A 22,213-nucleotide genomic window follows, 5' to 3' on the forward strand; every position below is an offset into this window, starting at 1 on the left:
AGGCGCGWCTTCACCGTCGCCACCCAGTAACCTGTCACCAGCCTTACGCGGTGGCAACTGGTAAGGCATTGTGGTATAATGTCCAAGTTGTGAGCCAGATGTGTTATTTGCAGTTGAGACTTGTGGCTGAGAGCTTAAATCAGCAGAGAGAACTTAGTCCTCGTCCTTGATGCCATCGCCGCTCAGTATCAGGATCATCGAGTTGCTAGTTCTCTGGGAAAATGTTAGATGCTGGAGGGGGAGGCAAAGGAATGTGGAGTGAAGTGACCCAGAGGGAAACAGCACAGAGAGAAGGGCGACATACCTTAGGGAAGAGCAAGTGTAGTTAGGATAGCAAGGTGATTTGAGGTCGAAAGGTCGAAGAAGATGGGGGTTTGTACCTTATGTTGGTGAACCTTTCTTGCGTTGTGAGGGAGCAAGCGATGTTGTCGCTCCCCATTCCTCGCAAGCGAGGTTGTAGCAGGCGATTCTTCCACGGYGCTCGAAGCGCGTCGTGGTATTTCGCGTATTGTAATTTCAACACGAGCGGGGTCTGATGTCGAAGAAAGGATAGGAAAGAGCAAATATCGATGTAATAGGAAGCAAGCTTGAAGATGGGAGCGAGGAGATGTGTCTTTGACTGATTTGTGTGCGTGTTGTGGTGGTCGTGAATGAGCGAGAAGCTCTTGCAGACTTCCACTGCGTGTCCCTCTGTACAGCTTTGCAGGCTCCGGCCTCGGTAGACCTTACATCCACAGCACGCTTGATTCGGTGCTCGGTCCCCTCGCCATTCCTGCAGCAGGATGTCACCGCCCCCCAAGAATGAGGGCGGGAAGATGGCTTGCACCTACACCGAACGGCGTGCGGCCTCCATTACATCCATAGAACGTTCAATTCGATGTTCCGTGCCTTCTTCATCCCCGATCAAGCGTACCCGGAAAGGGCCTATTGGGTTTCAAAGTCAGCTCATGAACATGCCTCTCAGTTTCATTAACGTACCGCTGGTCACCTCAAAATGAGGGCAGGTCACCTCAATATGAGGGAAGAGTGTTGGTATCACTCAGGAAACTAGCAAAGAGGCTTGTGTCTCATTGGCCTCCTCTTCGTCCGACCATCTACACAGGCAACCCCAATACGCTGTCACGCCGGAGCGGGCAGGATGGCCCTGGGCCTGCATACCCATGGTGAGATGGGCCTGGGTACATCTGCATAGGCTCATTGAACTGTAGATGAGGATGCTGAGGTATGTCCATATAGGTAAAGCCACCAGGAGCTGCGACGGGAGCCATGGCTGGGGCCAGCATCGGCATATAACCCATAGGGGGCATGGCCGGTTGATATACATGCTGCTGAGCAGCAACGACAAGCTGGTCCTCGGGGACTTGCTGAGAGGCGACAACGACCTGTCCTTCAGGGGCTCGCTCAGTGGCATCAGGCGTGGGGTTGGGAGCGCGCCCTGGTAGGGCCTGTTGAGGTGTCAAGTCAGCTTCTACAAACATGCCTCTCAGCGTTTCCGACTTACCGCTTTTCACCATCACCCAGCCGAATGTACTAGCCCTGAAAATGGATGGCGCTCAAGCGTCTCACCAATACCTCGCGCCAACGGTCGAGCTACCTAGTTCATAGGCATGAAGTTGCCAGTGAGCACTGGCTGTGCCTGGTACATTTGGTTTCCCATGACCTGAGCGGCTGGTTCTTCATCGGGACCGCCCTTCTTGGCCTTGGGGACTCGCTTCCGACCTGAATTGAGGGTCGGTCAGTGTACTGGATCATTGCGATTAGAGGTAGAGCATAGGCTTACCACGGGTCGCCTTCTTGACGGGGGTTGAAGGAGTGCTTCCATCGTTCGACTGGGCCTTGAAGGCTTCGATTTTCTTGTTGAAGAAAGTCCACTGGTCAATCCGAGTAGCGCGCCCTAGTAGGGTCTGATGGAACCATAGGCTTAGCTCATGCAAATATGCCTCAGAGTTCGTCACATACCGCTTTCACCTCATGAAGAGGGACGGACACCAGCGTCAACATCCTTCAACAGGTTGCTCAGAGACATGTCTCATCCAAGGAGCGTACCTTGTTAAGGCCTGTAAAAATGTCAAGTTAGCTTTTATGAACATGCCTCTAAGTGTTCACGACGTACCGCTGTCACCTCATTACGAGGGAAGGATGCTCGATTCACCCATAAACGGGGACGGTACCTGCCCTGTGAGAGGGCGGCAAATTGATGCGGGACGCAAAATCTGGCACCAACTGCAGCATCCGATGAAGCCCAGGGTGTTGCCATTCGGCTGTTGTTGATGCTTCACCCCTAGAGCGGGGGAAGAGGATCACCGCTGGTGTGGGGGAGGGGGGAGGTAGAGAGTTGGTGAATCAGTGGCAACGCGCTGAATCGAGAGCACGAAGGTAGTTGTGCTTGGCAAATGCAGGGGAAAATACGGCAGGKGAATAGGAGAATGGAAGGGCATGAGGAGATGAGCGAGATCCGCTTGAGAGGCGGTCTCTTTCACCCTCAGGTGTGGGTCATAATTCGGAGGCGGCACTCAACGTCACACCGATTTGAATTGGGGCATGAGCTGTGATAGCCTTCGAGGGCTGACAACAGGGATGGCGCCGACTTACTCGGCTCCAAAGTAGTCTGGACTCTGAAGAGTTGCGGAGTAGTGAAGAGAGCATTGGTGGTAGGAGAGTGAGGATCGAGATCCGCCTGAGAAGCGGTCCCTGTCACCCTCCGACATGAGTCACACTCTGCAGCTAACGCTCAGAATCACCCCGTTTGAATGGGGGACAGAAGAGCACCCAATGCTGAAGAGTCGATGGTCGGATCCGCCTCAGAGACGGTCCGCATCACCCTCCAACAGGGGTCTCACCCCGCAGCTGACACTCAGCAATATCACCAAAGTCCGAAGACCCGGGATGCCATCATCTGTCGAATGTCAGTGTCAAGTCTCACGAGGATGGTTGAGGGGCGTCACTTACGCGCTAAACCTCTGCTGGGTCCGGTGCGCTCTCGACGTCCCTTGAAAATCCACGGGAAGAAATAATTCTCACGCCAGATCGTGCTTCATGAGAAGTTAGCGTCGACGGTTTTGTTCCAAAGGGCGATGCTAACTCGTGAGTGAGGACCGACCAAGGCACTGATGGACTTGGGCGAGGCGCTCCGCTTTGCTCAGGAGCCGCAGTCTCTTGTGACGGTGAGCGTTGGTCGAACAGAGGCACAGTGAACCTGAGAGAGCGGTGCCCATGGTACGCAAGGGACTGGGCAATGAAAAGTCAGCTCAACTCTGGATGTCATCCAAGAGCTGAGGGATATTCTTGGAGAAAGCATACCTTTTTGATTGATAGTTAAGGCTTATGACATCTCAACGAGATATATCAAGCCAACACCGTGGAAAGGACTTGTGCGTTTGGGGAGTGCGGTGCGCAGTGTTAAGAAATATTTGTTTGGGCTGAAGAAGGTAATGAATATTTGGAAGAGGGAGAGGAGATGAGAAATATTTTTGTGTGTGGGAAAAATATTGGGAGCTTTTATTGTGAGCAAGAAGGCCAGGAGGTGACAGTGTCAAGGAGGTGGATCATGTGACCTGTGCATTATGCAGAGTCCCTAAGTCCCCAAGTCCCCTAAGGTACGGGCAGGGCAGGAGGGGAACTTGCTCTGGTAACACTCATTTCCCAACTTCTGAAAACTCGTCCGTTCTCTATTTTTTTCTTACCACTGAATAATTCTGATCGATCTACACGCATAAACGCGTCAAACACTTGCAGCAATGGACGAAAATGACAAGTCCTTGCGCGCTGCATCCAGGAAGGAGGAGCTTGATGCTCTCTTCGAGAGCCTATCGCCCTTCGATATCCTTTACCTGAGAAAGAAGATTTCCGAGACAACGATCACCCTTGCAGGACTAGAGAAGTTACCCCCTGAGATGGTCTGTGAGATATTGAAGTACCTTGACTTCGACGATTATCGCGCGTGCCTTGCGGTAAATAAAAGTTGGAAGGCCAAGTTCGGTCAGAAAGAAACCATGGCACAGGCTCTGCACATATTCTTCCCTGGCCTTATCCCCATGAACCCCAATGACCACCCTCAAAAGCTCTTCTCGATTGAACTAGCTAAGCACCTCAAGTGGCGGTACCCTCACGACAGTCGAACCTGGACACCTTGGGACTTGTCAACCACCAATTTCTTTTCCCGTCAGACAGCCGCAGTCCACTCCCAGGGCGTTCCTTGGGCTTTTCTCTACAATAAGGGAAAGCTGGTGTGGCAGCTGTCCACTCATATCATCATAGTTGATGATATCAGAAAGGCAAATCGGGAGAGATTCGCCCCTCTTGCTAGTGCCATGAGAGGCGCGCGATTCCAAGCGGCCGCAATCAGCGACTACTTCCTGATCCTTCTCGAGCTCCTGCCAGGTTTGAACAAGATGTAAGTGTTTTAAAATTTCTGTTGAGAGTAACCACCGACTGACATCTCTAGTCATGTTGCCAAGATGGATACCAGGGGGGCTTGGGCTGAGCTCACCCTTCCCGCCGGTCTCGACCACGCATATGTAGATCTGAAAAAGATGTTCTTTGTCACCACAAATGGAAAAATCTTTAGCTACAGCTGGCGTGAGTCTCTGCAAGAAGTAGACCTGTCTGGAATTGGACACCCCTTTGGGCCACAGCCAGGCTGTTATGGCTTGGCGCAAGTGTTACCACATCCTCAACATGATGATGTTTTCTTCGCTGTCTGGGCTCTCTCCCACCCCGCTCGTGGTAAGTTCATCGATCACAAGTTTCTCAACAGTGACTGACGCCAGTAGACTTGAACCTCTGTACCCTGAAGGTGGTCAAGTTCAAAGACGGAAAGATTGTCGCCACGAAGACCAAGGCAATCCTAAACCCGTTGCAGAACCCCCAGGAGGGGTGCAACGATCTCACTCAACTTGCTATAACCTTCTCCGCCCGCAAGTCAGACGACCACGGCACCTACACCCTAGCCACCTACCGCTTCCAGGGCGTCGAGAAGAGGAAGCTCGAGCTCTGCGACTGCTGTGAGCCCAAGACCCTGAAGGGTGATTGGAACGTCATCACATTCAACCTCTTCACAGAGGCCTTCGCCGACTACGAATTTCTCTCCGCAGACTCGGACCTCCGGTATAACGGCGACCCTACGGCCATGCGGGGCCAAAGGAACGTAAACAGATTGACGGACACCCATTTTTGGAAGGGTGATCTAGTCCTTGCGTCATCAATCACCTACGATGAATTGGGACCTCACGAGTACGCTGAGTACTATACAGAGACTCATCTGGAGACTCTCCGACCCTTGGATGCACCAGCAGCGCCAGTACCCCAATGGAGACCCATGAGACACGCCGACCCTGGGCAGGTGCTACGGACAAAGGTGTTCCAGGATGACGACTTTGTTATTGTGCCGAGCCTGGGCGGGCTAGCGTTGTACAAGCCAGAGAGACAGGCCCCGAACCCGGGGACCTTGTTTGATCACACCCTACCATTCCAGGATATGGGGCAGGAAAATCTGCCGCTCAAATTCCAATTCTGGCAAAATGCCAGATTGATTGAGCTCAAGCATGAAGAAGATCCGGAGGAAGGGGACGATGAAGATGGGAGTGATGAAGATGGGGATGTTGGCGGGGACGACGGGAATTGAGGAGAGAACATGGTGGCGGCGGGCTGCCCCGATCAACCACCACCGTATGGTATCGAGCGCAGGCCTGTCTCAAGAGGAGCAGGAGTTTCTTGAGCAACATCGCCTCGAGGACCTGCTCAAGCCGGAGGATATCCAGCCCAGGCCTTTACCAGTCCCGACCTTGGCAGTCCCTACTACAAAATTAGATGGGGTCACTCCGGTTCAGTCTCCTGAAAAGTAGCGGCCCTGTCATTCTTTTCCCCAAACACCAAACTTCTCTGCCACAATTTACATCCCGACAACTTCATCCTCCAACACAGCTGTCACCACAGATCAACACATCTCAAGATCGTTTTCGAGAGGCGCATCTCATGACACCTCAAAGGCGCTCCTCTGCACCTAGTAGGGCATCAACAAAATCGCCCTTACAGCCCGCATACCCAACTACCAGGTCAGATGAGGTTACCAACGGTCGCCACATGGTGTTGACTGCAGGCTTGCCTCAGGAGGAGCAAGAGTTCATTGAACACCCTCACCTGGAGGACTTGCTGAAGTCGGAGACTGTGCAGTTCGGACCGCTGCCAATTCCAAGGCTGTCGGCCAGTGGATATTGACTAGACGAGGTCACTCCGGTTCAGTCTCCGGAGAAGGACCCTGTGCCGAGTCTGGTAACACAGTTCGTTTCGCCCCTTCACCAAGCACCTTGCCATCTCACGCTGGGTCGTGTTTCGGAGGTTTCGCTATTTTCCTTACGTTCACTGGCAGAGGCTAGATCCTCTTTTTGTTATTATTGTTGCCGAGCGTTATGTTGATTAGATTGGGGATAAGTTAAAAGGATTATCTGGCTATTGCCCTCAGAGCTTTGAGTGGACTCCCGATCCAAGGGGCTATCAAAGATCGTGAGGAAGAGGACGGCGATCCTGGCGTTGACGGAAAGGGATGATGAACAATACCCCTAGATATTTGCTACTAGTGTTTAATAATGTATGGCATTTGTATTGAGACTTTCTTACACTACTTTCTTCATTTGTGATGGCCTCGGATGTGATTTAGATAACGCCGGAACGAGATAGCGCAAGAAACCTACGGAGTCAATCATCTACGGTACTAACGTCGACCCTGTGTAGCCGCAGTCACTTGCGCCCACCAATCATTAATCCCCTCAACATCACACCAGTCCATCTCAATAGGATTCTCAAACCACCACCGTCCATTCTTCCGGTCACTCTCATACTTCTTCAAACTGCCTCCATCAAAACGATGGTTCTTCACACCCACAAGCAAGACCGCACTTCCGACCCGAGGAGTGAAGGCTTCTGGATCTAGAAAGACTGTAAGGTTTACTTGCTTTGACGTAGACGGATCTGCGAGGCGTGCACTTCGCTGTCGATATGGTGGAATACTCGAGGGTTCAATGTCGGAGAGGTAGGAGACTATGGCGAGGACGTTACAGGACCAGTTCTGGGCGTAGGGCAGATGAGGGATTTGGCGCAGGGTGTTGAGCTTGAGAGGGGTTTGGGGATCGTGCCAGTCGCGCGGGAGGGCAATGGCTTGGTGGGATGTTGGTGTGTCTTGGGTTATCGCAGTTCTTTGTGGAGTTTGTGGTCTCCCGGAAACTTCAGCCTTTTGTGGTGACTGTGGCTTTCGCGATGCCTCTGCCTTCTGTGGTGTTTGAGGTTTCATTGAAAGTCCTGCCTTTTGCGGTGTCTTCGGTTTCTGCAGTGTCTCTACCTTTTGCGGTGTTCGTGGTTTCCGCCAAAGTGTTGCCTTGGTTGGTGTCTGCGGCTTCGGAAGTGGCACCGTCTTTCGTGGAGACTCAACCTTTCGAAGTGGAGGTGGCTCCTGGGGAGTTTTCGGTCTGTTGGCATCCATGAGTCTCTCAAAGGCTTCGAAAGCTTCTTCGGCTGCTGCCTCATCGACATCGTCAAACTCCATGTAGTCCTCAAAGACGGATTTAGGGGGTTCTTTTGGAAGTTCCGGCTGATTGGGAACCGGCTTGACCTGGGGCTCAGGTTCTGGTGCTGGTTTGGATTGAGGCACAGACTTTGCTTGAAGTGCTGGTGCCGGGATTTGTTCAGGCAGAGGTTCATCCTTCTTCTGAAGTGCTCGATATGTTTCATTCCAACCGACTGTGATCAGATCCGTCACCAACAGCATCACCATGCTCTCCTCACCGACGTCCTTCCACTTGATATCGAACTTCTCACAGCGAACATAAGCCCCCAAAGCGATGTCCCCCGTTGTGACGAAGCGGTGCATATCAGGCGCCAATATCGCCTGAATACAGACCTCCCCATCACCAAGGATAAGTCGGATGACCTGCCATCGTCCCGACCTTGAGACAGAAATGCGATCAACGCCCTCGACAAGAAAGACGCTTCCAGGGACACAATACTTGGTGCGTAGGATCTCACTGACGAGGGGTTTGAGTTCGAGCGGTTCGCCTAGAAAAGTGTTGGCGGCGGGGTTGAGCTTCAGCGATATTTCAGGCATGTGTGATGATCCATCTGGTGTTGGCGATGATAATGTTGGCGATGAAGATGAGATGAGATGAGATGAGTAAGTGCTGAGCTAGCTTACAAGCGTGAATGAGGTCAGTATGCAGTTATCCACTATTTACTCAAAGCGGGGTTTGTTCGCAGAACACTCATCACTCCTCAACACAACTCCAAATGAACAGTCCATACGCAAAAGAACTCACTGTCGCTATTGGCGCTTTGCAAAAAGCAGCTCAATTGAGTCAATCAATTGTTTCTGACAAGGACAAAGGCGCAATTGAGAAGGATGACCTGAGTCCTGTCACTGTTGCCGATTTTGCGGTCCAGGCGCTCCTCACAGCGACGATCAAGAATGCGTTTCCGGAGGACAAAGTTGTCGGGGAGGAAGATGCTTCGGACTTGAGGCAGAACCCTGTGTTGATGGAGAGGGTTTGGCAGCTATTGGAGGGGATTGCTGGGGATGAGGATACAGTTTCACTGTGCAAGTTGCCAGCGAGCAGGGAGCAGATGTGTGATCTTATTGATGAGTGCGGAGCCAGTAGCCCGTCTGTCACTGGGAGAACTTGGGTGTTTGATCCAATTGATGGGACTAAAACCTATCTACTCGGTCAGCTTTATGCTATCAACATGGCTTTGCTTGTGGATGGTGAACAGACTGTTGGGATTGTTGGCGCGCCAAATTTGTCAATTGATGCAAAGGCACCTCTCAAGAACGAAGACATTGATGCCACTGGCAAGGGATGCATCTTCTTCGCTGTCAAAGGCCACGGCGCTTACATTCGCCCCCTACGAACCGATCAACTGAGGCGACTCCCTCTTTACAACTCCAACGACCTCAGCCTCATCACCAGCTCAACAGTCGACTCCGCTCTCTCCGGCATTCACGAAATCGTTGCCTCGCGTCTCAACACCGCTTATCCAGGAAATGATCTCCTGCCTTGGGTCCTTCGCTGGGCGGTACTCGCAATGGGTCTCGGCAACACGACAGTCTGGGTCTACAAGCATCGAGATCGATACGCTAAAGCTTGGGACCATGCGGGTGCCATGTTGTTGTTTGAAGAGACAGGCGGAAAGATTACGGATGTCCATGGGAAGAAGATTGATTTGGCTGCGGGGAGGAAGATGAGTGCGAACTTTGGGTTTGTTGGAGCAAGGGAGAATCATGGAAGGGTTTTGGAGGTTGTGAGGGAGGTGTTGATCGAGCAGGGGAAAGAGGAGTTTTTGAATTGATCGAGGGCTGAGGGCTGGTTGTGATGCTTTTTGAAGAGATGGAAAGTGTATTTCGCGGAGATGCTTTGCAACAGGTGGTGTCTTGATCCTGTAGAGGTTAGGTATCGTCAAAGGCCATGTATACTCGAACGCACCATGAGATCGACAGCTCAATTGAATGCTGATATAAATATGGTTCCCGACCCCAACCTGCATCTGTTAAGAAAACTCTTAGGTTGTATCACCGGGGGCGGCGCTGGAGTGTCGGGTGGGTGATGTTTCCGTATGAAGTTTGACCTCGAAGTGTTCTTAAGCAAACAGAACACGACACAGATGAATGGCGGTTTTGGTTGATGGCGCAAGGCTGGTCAACGAGATAACTATATGCGTAAAGTAAGGTATCAACTTCATGGGCACGTATTGAAGCTTCGTGTGGTCCATGAAAGAAAGTAAACAAGTAGAAAGAATCAGAATATACCGAGTTATATCATGGATGATTTGCTTCCCCAAACTTTACACACTGCAGTGGTTGGGGCACCTAGTTTGTAGCTGTAGGCCTTGGGTAGCTGCGTAGAAGACGTAGACGAGCCTGCTGTCAGACAATAGACTCAAATTGCGGTCAAAGATATTTGTATCAGTGAAAGAATGCACAATCGGCTATTGTTGGGTCAGCATCTTCGCTGCGTTGCGCCTCGAGGATGATCTGATTAGTGCGGCGAGTCGGCGCACATGTCCAGGTCGAAGCTTCCGGCAGTTGTGACGAAACAGTCTATGAATTAAAATTCAGGCATGGTTGGTGGGTTTGACTTGGCGTTGTCTATGGGAATTCGATCTTATAAAGGGGAACGGTCGGGGAAAGACAAGAGTCTAGCCTCGGAGTTGGAGCAAGAATTCGAGTTTGCGACTTATTCTTGAGGCATGGATACAAAATCTGGAGTAAAAGTGTAGCAAGTTAGCGCTTGTAACCTTTTGGGATAGAATGAATGCTAGTAGTCACTTTGGGATGCCTTTGTGATTGTCCTTTGATCAACAATGTGAACACTCGAAGCTGGGTGACAGAACACTCGCTTTTCTGTGGTCTCACAATCACACTAAGTCTTTTCTTCGAATCGGTCTGCATTCAGTTCTTCTCACTTGTTCACGAAGAACTGTTGAAGTGAGCGTGATGTGTCGAGAAGTGTTCACCTCACTGTGCAATACTTACCAGAACCCCTTTCCCCTGATGTGACATCTAGCTTGCTCTGCAATCCAGATACCTTACTCACTACTGTCAAAAATATGAAAGTGATTGCCTGGTCAAAAAGACTGAGCCAGCACTGACAAGCAGCCGTCAGTCCTTCCCCGCTGGTCTCACACTGGCGTTGCTGCTCGAGAGCGGGTCAAATACTTGTAGAAATCCGACCCTCCCCTCGTTTTTCCTTCTCCCACAAGACTCGCGCAAACATCGAAGATCACCAGTCAACCACAAACGTCTTCCTAATCACCCAAAAGTCTTTCCCGATATCAACTTGTACTCATACAACAAGTAAGTGAACTGCTTGCTTTATTCTTGTCCTTCAAATATCAGGCTCTCTTGTCTTTCGGCAAAACGACTATCCACTCAACGCTGACCCAAAGATCTATCCCCTCGAGAATTCGTTTGTTTATCAGGACCTTCCACTGACCTGTCCACAGCTCTCATCTATATCATGTCGTCCCCATCTTTCATAAAGTTGCCGGCGGAAGTCCATCTCCTGATAGGGGGGTTTCTCAAGCCCTCCGAGATGGAAGGACTTATTGTCTCATCAGGGATAATCCGCAAGAGAGACTCAAAGTCGTATTTCCACGACGTTGCCTTTCGCGGCACTAAGGCAGACCTGATGGAGGCATTGACTGCTTTTCTCGACGCAAACAAGACCCAGGCGACAACTAGGGACGTCGTTGTCCCCGCCATCAAGTAAGTTCGAATGATCTTGCTCGACATCGCAAACCTTTGTTAATGTAAGACTCAGATACATAACCATCGAGATTGAGCCCGACGTTCCCTCCCCTGGTCTGGATATCGCGTTGGTACTCCCACGACTTATCGCCAACTCCTTGGGGGTCATGAAAAACCTCCAGGGGATCCAGCTGATCCTCTGGTGGTTTTCAGACCTCCAGAGGCAGGAGTTGCGGGATAGATGTGCAGGCCTGCCTGTCTGGAATAGCCTCCGTTTAATCAACATGGAGAACGAAGCCGACACAGAGCTTCTGGCTATCCTGGTCAGCAAGACTCGTCCGGAGTCCTTCAGCGGACTGCACTTCTGGTCCCAGACCGAACTGCAGGCCGCCAGGCGGTGTTCACCTTCCCTTAGACGATTGCTGGTGCCATTTAGACTTCCCGCTTCGACAGATGTTGTTGACCACTTGAGGTTTATCTCCAACAGAACCAGCCTATTGACGCAATTTGGCCGGTTGGAATGGTTGGTTCTGACGCCAACCCCTGTCAAACCATTGTTACTTGACATGATCCGCCAGGATCCCAAGGTATGTTTACCTCTCGTCTGTTTTTGTCTGAGTTGGTCTAAACATAGACTAAACTGGTCTATATTATGTCTATGGCTCAACTGAACCATTATGCCACTTATTGATTTGGACCTTTACTAACGTTTCCGCAGGTGCTCTTAAATGTACTCGTGAAGGAGCTCTCCAAGTTGCCTTACCTCAAGCGGCTGGGGTTGACGTTCCCGAGTTTAATCCTCGCGGAAAATCAACCCGGGGTCCCGGGGACTGGTGTGGGATTGCCCGCTGTCAAACACTATGTTCGGCAGTGGAACGAGCAGATCTTCGCCGGGATCCCTGCCCTGCAGCAGGTGGCCTTCATTCATGGAGACATTGTGTTGAGGGCAGTAAGGGAGGCGGATGCCACCATTCGTTTCTCTGTCGAGAGCGATTTGGACCGACACGCGTTTCCCCTTGGGACCCTGTACTGAGCTCGCTCAGGCCAGCCGTTGGTGACAAGCGCAAGGCCCTGTCAGTGAGTCTTGATGATGCTTCCACGTTGAGAGTAGTCGCTAACGTCTTTGAGTAGACACCAGATCGGAAGGTATTTTTCCTTTCCTTCGCCTCTTGCCGCCCCCGAGATAACGCTTGCGGACGGGAAATAACACCGCGAAGTAGATCGCGGCTTCCGTACACTCAACTGTCACGGCGCTCCTCTCCTCGGAGAGTGGAAGGAGCATCTTCCAAAAGCCAGTGACCTCACTTCACCTACCTCTCTCACCTCAACCTGCCAACCAAGACTTGACATCCTGATCTTCGAAACACATAAGGCCATCAACCTTTCACTCCCATCATCCTCGCTCACTTCACCGAGTATCCAACTCTTGCCTTCGCACCTACCTCCCTCATCGAGCAAGCCTTGGATGTTTGAGAATGCAGAATCGTGCCTCATTTCAGAACGGAGAGTCCAAGCGACTGCGGAGAGGGTAAAAGCGTTGATGCCCTCATCGGCCACCAATCGTCAAACCCCCGTTCTGTATTGTCCTTTGGGCATGTATGGAGTATGGAGTTGCGGAGTATCTGTTTGTCTTTGTATTTGAGAATTCGACTTTTGTCTGTGGGTGATCAGCATAAACAGCACTTTTCTATAACTGCAGAGAGAGAGAGAGAGATGCCACAGTAATACACAGCATCATGCACGCATAATTTCACACAAGTAATATCACTGCTGCCACTTTGGGAATGCTCTGTATTCAGGAGAACATCAACAGTATGTTCACCTCAGACCCTCCACTTTCTCAAGATATCTTCGCGCATGTCAAGACAGTAGTTTCGTAAAGTCCAAAGACCATTTACTTTGATCAGTGCTATGTCTCACCATAGTCCTGTTGTAGTATATCCATCCAATATGCTTCAACGCTGATATCTGAATTTCCCAAGAGTCTAGCATACGCCAAGACCGTCTTATTGATTGCAGCCAAGGAAACCAGCTTGGTTAAGAGTGCTGGCCCGACATATCTCTCTGGAATCTCAAGTTTTAGTAACCAGGAGTGCCTCGGCCATATTGCAATTACTGCTGAATAAATCCCAGGACCTCTAAAGCAACACAATTAGCATGTTCAAGGTACAGTAGGGAGTAACTGTGACAGCCACACCCATTCTTTAGCCTGGTCCGCAGTGCTATGCCCGCCAGTTCCTAGCACTGCTGGATATTTTCTGTTGTTCTATTGCCCAACGTGCAGACTACCTAACCCACAGTTTTTCTTTTCAAAAATACACACTCAATACTTCCCTTGCATCAACTCGCATTTCTCTTCTATCGAGACTTTCACCACTTCCAACACTTCTAAAGCGACCACTTGACGTCTGAACTTGTCAAAATCGTTGAGTTATTCCGTCACAATTCTTAACACCCGAACGATATTCTCTTCCGTGAAACAGCAAACATTTCCCGCCGTCAAGTATACTGAGCATAGCTTCTCGGCGCTGCTCTCATCTCCCACATCACTCTTCACTCCCACGCCCCTTTTCACCCTTCGGTCAAGCCATCATGCCTTCTCTCATCTCGATGCCCCTAGAGATCATCAGGGAAATTGGAAGTCACTTGAACTACCAGGACCTGAAGAACAGCTCGCTGACCTGCAAAGCCGTTGAACCGGGGATGCAAATGCAACTTTTTCGGTACATGTCGTTTATTGGGACTCGAACACAAATCACCGAAGTTCTTATGCGATTCCTGGCAAGTGTACACCAAACTCGTACCAACGGTATGAGCAGGGCATGCCGGTAAGGAGTCCAGAAGATATATCTCGTATGATATTTACTGACTCGTTGTGCAGCTACCTTCGGATCGAGGTGCTACCACAGGATGCAGACCCCTTCAACGAGTGCAAGGACTTGCTGCCTGCCCTTCTAATCTCGGCAAAGAAACATCTACCTCGTGTGAAACACCTGTCCCTTACCCTCGATGGGCTCTCGAGGGGAGAAGTCACCTCGCTTAACCGAATGGTGAGGGAGGTGCCAACTTGGGACGCGGTTACTGTCCTCAGATCAGACCTGCGCGCCGCGGTTCTGTCTTTCTTACTCAGATACGTTCTGGTCAACGTTCGAACCATTGACGTTGTACCCAGCACGGCCCGACATGAGTTAGCTTCTATCAAGGAGAACTGCCCGGATATCCGAAAGCTCCGAGTGAATTTCAAGACACCATTTCCCGACTTCCTCAAGCACTTAAGGGGAGGACTCCGGGTCAAGATCAACCAGCTGGATAATCTCGAACAGCTGGTCGTGCAAGAGAAGGGGCCGGCGGAGAGATGGCCCATCGGCGGGATATCCCGTCCGGTGGACATCCCTCTCCGGCTAACCCTCATTGCCGACCAGTTGGGAGGGTTGTCCAGTCTGAGGCGACTCTCTCTTGAATTTCACCCCAGGATCATGACCTGGATCCTCCCCACACGACGCCTCATTCCTGGAGACCACTTGCGAACAGATCTTGATACGTTTCTGATGAGAGCGATAGTGGCGATGGCGGCGAGACTGACACAGGTGGAGGAGATTTGCTTGGTGGAGCGCAGCACTGAATTTAACGGCGTCAACATGATTCACCGTGGTGTTCGCGACCCCAACGGTGTGATGGTCGTCACCATCGAGGCCCCCAGCGATGAGCGAGACTGGTACCATTGAGTGCAAGGCGTGTTCTTGGTCTTCTTCCTTTTCCCCTCTTCTTTGTTTTTGCTTTTTGTTAAGAAAGAAAAGACTACCAAGGTGATGTCTTACCCAGGCAGTGTCATCGGAAAGGTTTTGTTGTGTTGCGTTGGAGTTCGGGGTTTTTTGGGGACGTCGATGCAGAGGTTTAGGCCTACACTTTACTACACGAATGAATAATAATGATGTATGAGTCTTTAATCTTGGGCCGAAAGCCAAAAAGTGAAATACTTTTGAAGGCCATTGTGAATATCTTGATAAGGTGGTGTTGATGGCTGAGTAGAAACCAACACCAACATCCGCCAGAGGCAAAGACAGAGACTACACATCCAATTGCGGCATGTTTCCAGAGCTGTTTAATACCTGGACATCATCACCCGCACCATGAATGCGATATGATGGACGCTTTGACGGCAGGGATGTGTGGAAGAGGCAGCGATGTTGGCGAAATACTAAGGTCATTGACCTCGCAGTGGAAGCCAGCCCCTGAAATCACGATCCTTCTCGTTGCAGGCGGGCTGAGGTTAGGTCGGTACCTAACAAGAGTGCCTCAAGAAACTCTCCCCCGCAGTGATCGATTGTCCCTCCGCCATCACGGGCCGACTCCCTTCCCTCCTGAACCACCCCCTCGATGTCGTTTCTCTTCCACTGCAATACCAGCTTCTCGACCTTTTCCTGATTCCTAGCTGTGTTGCGTATTCGAGCGCCACTTCGCTCCCGCACTTTCATTCCAGCTCCAAACACGCATCTGCATCTCAGACGGCATCTTTCCTCCAGTATTTCGTGGTATTTCTGCTCAGCACCTCGACTGTTTCCACCCAACTCTCGCCTCTCATCCAATGTGTGTCTGTTTTACCAACGCCAAAATGGTACGTTTAACCGGCTCTTGTCTAGAAACAGTCGCTGACCTCGACGGCCGAAATTCAGGGATTCACCGAAAAGCTCTTTATTCTGCGGGAGCTCAAGGTCTTCCGTCATCTCTCGCAGCAATAGCCGCTGAGTTACGAGGTGGATTGCGCTCTGCATGTACCCATCCCCTCGTGCGTTTCACCTCGTTCTACATGCTGTCCAATCATGCTGACTTTCTTCTAGATCCGGGCCTCTGGTGTATCGAGACAAAGCTGTGGCCAGCTCTTTGGTCGCTGCATCCTGAACTGCCCACAGAGATGATAGTGGTCAAGTCTGGGATGGAGGTGTCGTCACTTGGATGGATAACAAAGACGAGCCATGATGAAGTACGACTGGCCGGATGAGCACCAGAGGAATTTGGTTTCATAGCGAAGGGCTTGGGCGCTTACCGCGCAAGCGGTCAAATGTGTCGCAGTGGAGAGCGAATCTGAGGATACAAGCGGTCTTGGGTATGAGATAGGTCTCAAGTGAGGATGGATCCCATTGGAAGCATAGGCAGCGCCGCCAAGGTCCATCCCTTGCAATGCGTGAGATCGTAGTCAACGAGATCAAAGCCTCCGTGGCTGGTCACGTAATGGAGTTCGGGGGAGCTCATCTCTGGCCCCTTTTTTACACAGTCTCATCCCCAAATGAGTTTGACCTACGATGGACATCTCTTTGTGCTTCTATGTCTCATACCGTGAATAAACTTATGGTCAGAGCCTGGATAACGTGTCCTTACCATCTGCGGCGGCGGCGGCGGCATGGGAGAGCGCCTTGTGTTTAGCAAAGAACGGTACAGCTTTTACTGTTCATGAGAATAGAAAAGCTGTTTCTTTGGCGGCCTGCCATTTCTGTACTGAAGATCTCCTAAACCTGATGCAATGTTGGAAATACGAATCATTACCCCGAAAAGGACTTTTATTAAGCTAGATGCCCGAATGGAAGAGGTATGGCGACCGTGGCCCGGAAAACAACTTGCAAAACAAACAAAGAGACACAGCTCCTTATCAAGCGAAACACCAGGCTCACAAGAGCGAATGTCGGACGCGCCAGGGAGAGATCAGCAGCAGTGCCTTCCATTATGGTCTTCATCCAAACAAATTCGAAGGCTGGTGGAAGAGGATGTCAGTGATGGCTGTGGCATTGTCGTGTCGAGGACGTACCTTCAAAGCCTGGCGCATTGACGACCCAAGATTCCCAGGTGGTTTTTCATTTTCCAAATTCGTTCATTGAACTCAATCTCCCGAGGTGACATCTTGATCCGTTCGACATGTCTTCCACCTTTAGAGCCGATTATGGCGAGCCAGGTGTTCATTTCGGCCAAGGCTTTGAGTGGATTCTGTCCTGAAAGGTTGGGCAGGTCGCGGGAGATGATCTCCTTGGTTTTTATGAGCCAGGCAACAAAAATGAGCCCCAAGTCCGGGCGGTTGAATTGAAAAGGTTGGATGATTTGAGAGATCTGGACGACGATGTTCATGATTGACTCCAAATTCCTTTGGATAGTAGCCCAGACAGGGCCGTCTTTTTCATACTTGAGCCCCTCGAAGAAAGAAGGGTGTACGTATCTCTTGAACGCCTCTTTGGCAGCTTCTTCGGTGCCATAGATCCATGCGTATTTGATCCACACAACGTGGTGAGCATAGTGGCGAAATGTTTCTTCAAGCGGCATGACTATGGGATATCAGGATGAGAGTGTATAGAAAGAGTGTTGTAACTTACCAATCATCGGCCCCGTCTCGGTCTCCTCTTGGGACGACTGATCCATGGTGTTGTGTCAAAGTAGGGGTGATGGATAGTGAAGAAGAAGAAAAGAAGAAGGAGAGAAGAGGGAATATGGTGGGGAATCTATGACCGAGAATCCAGCACTAAGGATATGAGACGTGCATTAGTAACATATCGGTAGTGGCACTGGCAACGGACCGTCACTGCAACTGATGCGGAGGGGTGCTTGGCCAGGTCTGCTCGTACTGGCCACTGAGCCTCCAGTTACCTTGGCAAAGTTACAGTAGGCTCGTTACAAGTAGGGGCCTGGGTAGGTCTCGTTTGAGCTTTGAAGTACCTAGGTGTCTTATCCTACTTGCGTTTGCGAAGAATCTTGATGCTGCGAAGAGCTTCACAAGCTATCACAGGGGCGAGTTTCCGTAACCCCTTGCGGCCAAGTTTCTCATCTGTGAGGAATCTCACTGCATAAGGAGATAGTCTCACTGATCACCAGTAATTATGTCACAACTCCATGCGTTTCAGAAAGTTCATGAATGGGGGCGTCGGGCTTATCCAAGTGTCTTGCACCGGAGTATGATCTTCGACTGTCTCCGAGAACCGTGATATTGTGCTCGAGCACCACTAATCTCTGAGAACTGATTCTTGATCTTTGTTCCTCGTCACATTTATCCGCTACGTATTCTTCTCGAATACTATTGCGTACAGTTTTAAACAAATGTTCGTGAAACCATCCCACATGTCGTCGCTCTCTTGCGTGCGGCGACGATGTCAAGAAACCCCACGTCACCTTCCGGTCTTACTCCAAGACTCGGCTGTATTCCTTGCGATGCTTTCCAATTCGTTGTGGTACTGCTTTTTCTTTCATCCTAACCTTGATTCGTCTCGTGTTCTTCGTGTTGTGGCAGCCTGGAGCCGCACATTGGACCTTTCTGCTTTCCATGAGATATCCATAGCTACCGTCTAACTGCATAGAGTTTCCCAGCTACTCCATTAAGCTCGCTTCCTTATCTTCTGGAGGGGGATCCGACTGTGGCAGATATTTTGAGCCAAGACTCAGAGTCTTACTGTAAGCGGATCAGTATTTCGTCAGTTTTGCAATAATGTCTTCGAGGCACGATGCTTCAGTGTCAAAAAGGGAGTCTTACCGCTGAGCTTTTGGCTAAACACAATCGTTCGTGTTGATGTTGGTGTTTTGAAAGCAGGTGAGGTTCACATTGAGGTCGTTGGTGAAATGCTTGGCTTTATTGCTGGCAACCTTCGGGATTGGACTTTGTTCAAGTTGAGGGTTGAATCTCCGAGCGGAGGGGTGAAAGTGAAGGGACAGTATAATGGGCGGCGCCTTTGGAACGAGTCACATTGTAGACCTTGATGTCGTCATCGGCTTGTAGGGCATTGTCGCAATAGACGTACGAGATTGCTGCGCGTCTCTAGAGTCGTCAGTAGAATCTCGGCAACTTGAGGAGGCATGGAAGCCAACCGTCCCGCGTACTGGAAAGAGTCTCAGCGCCTCCCCGATTAGGGTGTGATGAAGATAAAGCATCAGCTGTAGCATAGTTTGGTGTTCTGGGGGCCTCAAGCTGTCTTCTCAATCCTCTGTGGTGTTATAGCTGAGTGTCGAGAAGAATGTTTGTTGAGAAATGGGCGAGGTTAGTATCAAGACGATGCTTCGGGACGAAAATGACGATAGAACCAGGAGATTACCTACGAAGTGGGATAAACCTTCCCGGTAGAACATCCCAAATCTTATTGTGAGTGCTTTCACAAAAGATGTAGACGTATTTCCCTCACTTAAAAAGGTACGAGGGGCGACATTGTAGTCTGTAGGGTAGGTTCACGAGGAGTACACAGCCATGCATGTAGTTCTTGTCCGAGTTACAATAGGACATACGAGTCAAAGAAGTTGGAAGGTCTCCTCAAAGTAAGTTTCTTGATGGGTTCTGTAATAATTCATTGTTTAACTCTCTGAAAAGGCAAGAGCTACATCCTGTTCCATGAACAAAATGGTTGACCAGAGAACATGTAGTCCGTGATCCCCTGTTCAGTTGCCGCTCCAAAACACATGATTGGCCGGAACAGCCGCGCGCATATCTTGCCGTCCCAATCTTTGTTTGTCTATGTTCCCCGTGCCACAAACGCTCTCGCGTGATTTCTACCCTTCATATCGTTTAAAGAAATTCTATCTGGCCCTTTGCAAGATGCCCGACACTTCGCCTCCTGAACGCGTAGCCTTTCTGCATCATCAAATCCTAGACCTCCAGCCTCTTCTACCACCTCGTCTCCAACGGCGAGATGCCTGTAGTAGAATTGCTAGGCATTGATACGACTTCCTCGTGAAGCGCCATCACCAACCTTTGCAAAGTCCCCAAGTTGTCTTTCATACTTCAAAAAGTTGTCGGTCAACCGCGTTTGAGCGCTCATTGATCATCGCGCTGTCCCTCGGCTTGATGACCTGCACTTTCGGAAAGGGTGACAGACCGAAGATCTGGCTGAATCCCCAGAAGAGTCCCAGCAAGTCACCGAGAGGGATTCTGGGGGGGGGGGGGGTGGGGGTGAGGCCAGAAACCGTCATTGCTTGTGAGCTGACCCAAGGATGAGCGATGTTGCTATCTGCGTTGCTGGCGCTGCAGTACTCGATCAGCTGAGATACAAGGGTATGAGCGATTTGTAACGCTCCAAGAGGCTCTTGTGATTCATTGAAGATAACACGAAGGGAGGATAAGGTAGCCCTGTAGTAGGATCTCTGAACTTAGAACTCTTGGGCGGCCTCATTTGATGCCATAGCCACTCAGGCTCTCTTCTCCATGCTCAAGGCAAATTGGACGAATCGGTAACGGTAGGGATGGGTTTGGGCATGGCGCATATAATGCGGGAAGCTGGGTACACCGTGAAGTGGAAATACTGCGAAGACCAAGGACATTAGTACAAGACTCCTGATCAGATTCATGGCATCACTATCAAGGTTGGATGGGGGACTGCTCTACTGTACATAATATTTTGATCCCTGTGAAGGTGGACAGATTGCAGAAGGGCTTTCTGTGTAGGAATAGGAGACCACCCTTCCTGGCGATCAGTCACTCCCTCACTGGGCCGTGTGTGTTTACTGCTTGTTACTGGCCCGCGCCATTCTCTCAACAGCATATCTCAGCTGACATGGACTTTATCTCAATTGGCGACTCCGCCGCTCTGGAGGGCGGCTGTTGGGGAGTGTGCTGTAGTCCCATAAGCCCAACCCAGCGGCGCCTGATACATTGACGTCGATAGCGCCTTATAACTCCTTCTAGCGACTGTCATGTCTGGAGCAAGTTGTCAAGTTTCCGTTTGTGTGCTGGATTGGCACATCGCTAGCACCCCCTTTTGACATCATGGAGGAGGAGGGGAAAGATCGAGTATGTAATCGGACTTTTCCCAACGAACTTCGAGTCACCTCTCGGGCAAATCTCAACCATTCATTCGTGTTGTAGTTCATCGATGGATCAATGAGCGTTGAGCTCTTGAACGCCTTCCAGGTGTAATTTCTGTCAAGAATCGCATCCTGCTTGAAGCGGCTGAAGCAACCATCATTGCGCTGTCGGAACTGGGGCCGTTCAACGGGGCTGGCTGTATTCATGAGCTTCTAGTTGGGAGTCGAAGATGTTGCCATGATCTCGGTCAAAGCGAAGCTTCGTGAAGCTCAACAACTACCCTTGGTCGCCTGAAAGCTGCACACTTTTGCTAACAGAGGGCAAACGGAAGGGTGATCTGGAGTCGCAAGATCAAGTACTGAGGTGGTTCGTCCGGCTTGTACGTGTCTCTGAAGTGACAGCACTCCTGAGACAGGTTAGTTGAGGACATCATGAAAAACATTGTGGGTAAAGTACTGGCGCCGAGTGTATCGCCGAAGCTCGTTCAGCTCAATCGTGACGTAGCGGTCAAAGGGTGAGTTCGATGGAGGTAGTGGTTCTTTGTCGGCTGTTACTTCGAAGTTGGCGCAATCGTGCTGCTGAGCTCGCTGTGTATTTTATCATTGAACTCATGATCTGTCGAGAACAATTAGAGGTTTAGCAAACGCATCAGTCTGAAGCTGACATACAATAGCCGGCCTCATCCCCTTGTCGTTGCTTGGGCTACAAGTGGTGATGACGCTAACCTTGTGTCTCTTCCTAGAGGGCGGACACGCAGTGGTCACTCTTCAAGACTCCAATGCTGAAGCAGACATGAGCTTTCGGGTGCGATCTCTTGTCAATAGCGGCATACAGACTAGTTCTGAGCAAAGCCTGGGATCTTGGGCGCCTTTGAGGGAGTTGATGGACATCATCTTTGGGACTGTAGGCGCGCTGGCCCATCCCTGACTTGAGCTGTTTGGCTTTCTTGCGTATCTAAACTTTACCCCAGGTAGGGCTGAGATGATTGTATCGGGTTCGAGTTGGTGGTATTGTCGAAAAGTGTTGACGCTATCAGTCGAGTCAAGTGTTGTTCTGCGCAGAAGGTCAATGAGAATGTGTTTTGAACATGACGCAGAGCTGTTCACTTACCCATTATCGAGGTTGAACATTTGTGAAACTGGGGTAAAGCTATATCATGAGAACCTCTTCAAAGCGCCGTATCATCTTGAAAGCTGAACCTACTTGCTTATGACATTCGCGGGATA

General features: G+C 50.5%; 7 protein-coding genes across 7 annotated transcripts; 4 read left to right on the top strand and 3 right to left on the bottom strand.

Moving 5' to 3' along the window:
* Positions 1-1,039: 1,039 nt before the first annotated feature.
* FMAN_00175 (uncharacterized protein) lies at positions 1,040-2,257 on the bottom strand (the record flags this gene model as incomplete). Its single annotated transcript, XM_041821993.1, has 4 exons — positions 1,040-1,445; positions 1,644-1,719; positions 1,781-1,904; positions 2,114-2,257. The coding sequence occupies 4 exons, from the start codon at positions 2,255-2,257 to the stop codon at positions 1,040-1,042; spliced, it is 750 nt and encodes a 249-aa protein (XP_041687718.1).
* Positions 2,258-3,737: 1,480 nt separating this feature from the next.
* FMAN_00176 (uncharacterized protein) lies at positions 3,738-5,623 on the top strand (the record flags this gene model as incomplete). The annotated part of the gene is made up of 3 exons (XM_041821994.1): positions 3,738-4,393; positions 4,445-4,725; positions 4,773-5,623. 3 exons carry the CDS (start codon positions 3,738-3,740, stop codon positions 5,621-5,623), a joined length of 1,788 nt encoding a protein of 595 aa, XP_041687719.1.
* Positions 5,624-6,709: 1,086 nt separating this feature from the next.
* On the bottom strand, positions 6,710-8,095 carry FMAN_00177 (uncharacterized protein; the record flags this gene model as incomplete). The annotated part of the gene is made up of 1 exon (XM_041821995.1): positions 6,710-8,095. The coding sequence occupies one exon, from the start codon at positions 8,093-8,095 to the stop codon at positions 6,710-6,712; it is 1,386 nt and encodes a 461-aa protein (XP_041687720.1).
* A 179-nt stretch (positions 8,096-8,274) lies between these two features.
* FMAN_00178 (uncharacterized protein) lies at positions 8,275-9,330 on the top strand (the record flags this gene model as incomplete). Its single annotated transcript, XM_041821996.1, has 1 exon — positions 8,275-9,330. One exon carries the CDS (start codon positions 8,275-8,277, stop codon positions 9,328-9,330), a length of 1,056 nt encoding a protein of 351 aa, XP_041687721.1.
* Positions 9,331-10,997: 1,667 nt separating this feature from the next.
* FMAN_00179 (uncharacterized protein) lies at positions 10,998-12,260 on the top strand (the record flags this gene model as incomplete). Its single annotated transcript, XM_041821997.1, has 3 exons — positions 10,998-11,245; positions 11,301-11,814; positions 11,946-12,260. 3 exons carry the CDS (start codon positions 10,998-11,000, stop codon positions 12,258-12,260), a joined length of 1,077 nt encoding a protein of 358 aa, XP_041687722.1.
* A 1,559-nt stretch (positions 12,261-13,819) lies between these two features.
* FMAN_00180 (uncharacterized protein) lies at positions 13,820-14,952 on the top strand (the record flags this gene model as incomplete). Its single annotated transcript, XM_041821998.1, has 2 exons — positions 13,820-14,055; positions 14,109-14,952. The coding sequence occupies 2 exons, from the start codon at positions 13,820-13,822 to the stop codon at positions 14,950-14,952; spliced, it is 1,080 nt and encodes a 359-aa protein (XP_041687723.1).
* Positions 14,953-17,029: 2,077 nt separating this feature from the next.
* On the bottom strand, positions 17,030-17,629 carry FMAN_16203 (uncharacterized protein; the record flags this gene model as incomplete). Its single annotated transcript, XM_041821999.1, has 2 exons — positions 17,030-17,535; positions 17,584-17,629. 2 exons carry the CDS (start codon positions 17,627-17,629, stop codon positions 17,030-17,032), a joined length of 552 nt encoding a protein of 183 aa, XP_041687724.1.
* Positions 17,630-22,213: the final 4,584 nt, after the last annotated feature.

The sequence above is a fragment of the Fusarium mangiferae genome (assembly GCF_900044065.1).
Source record: "Fusarium mangiferae strain MRC7560 genome assembly, contig: FMAN_scaffold013, whole genome shotgun sequence".
NCBI lineage: Eukaryota > Fungi > Ascomycota > Sordariomycetes > Hypocreales > Nectriaceae > Fusarium > Fusarium mangiferae.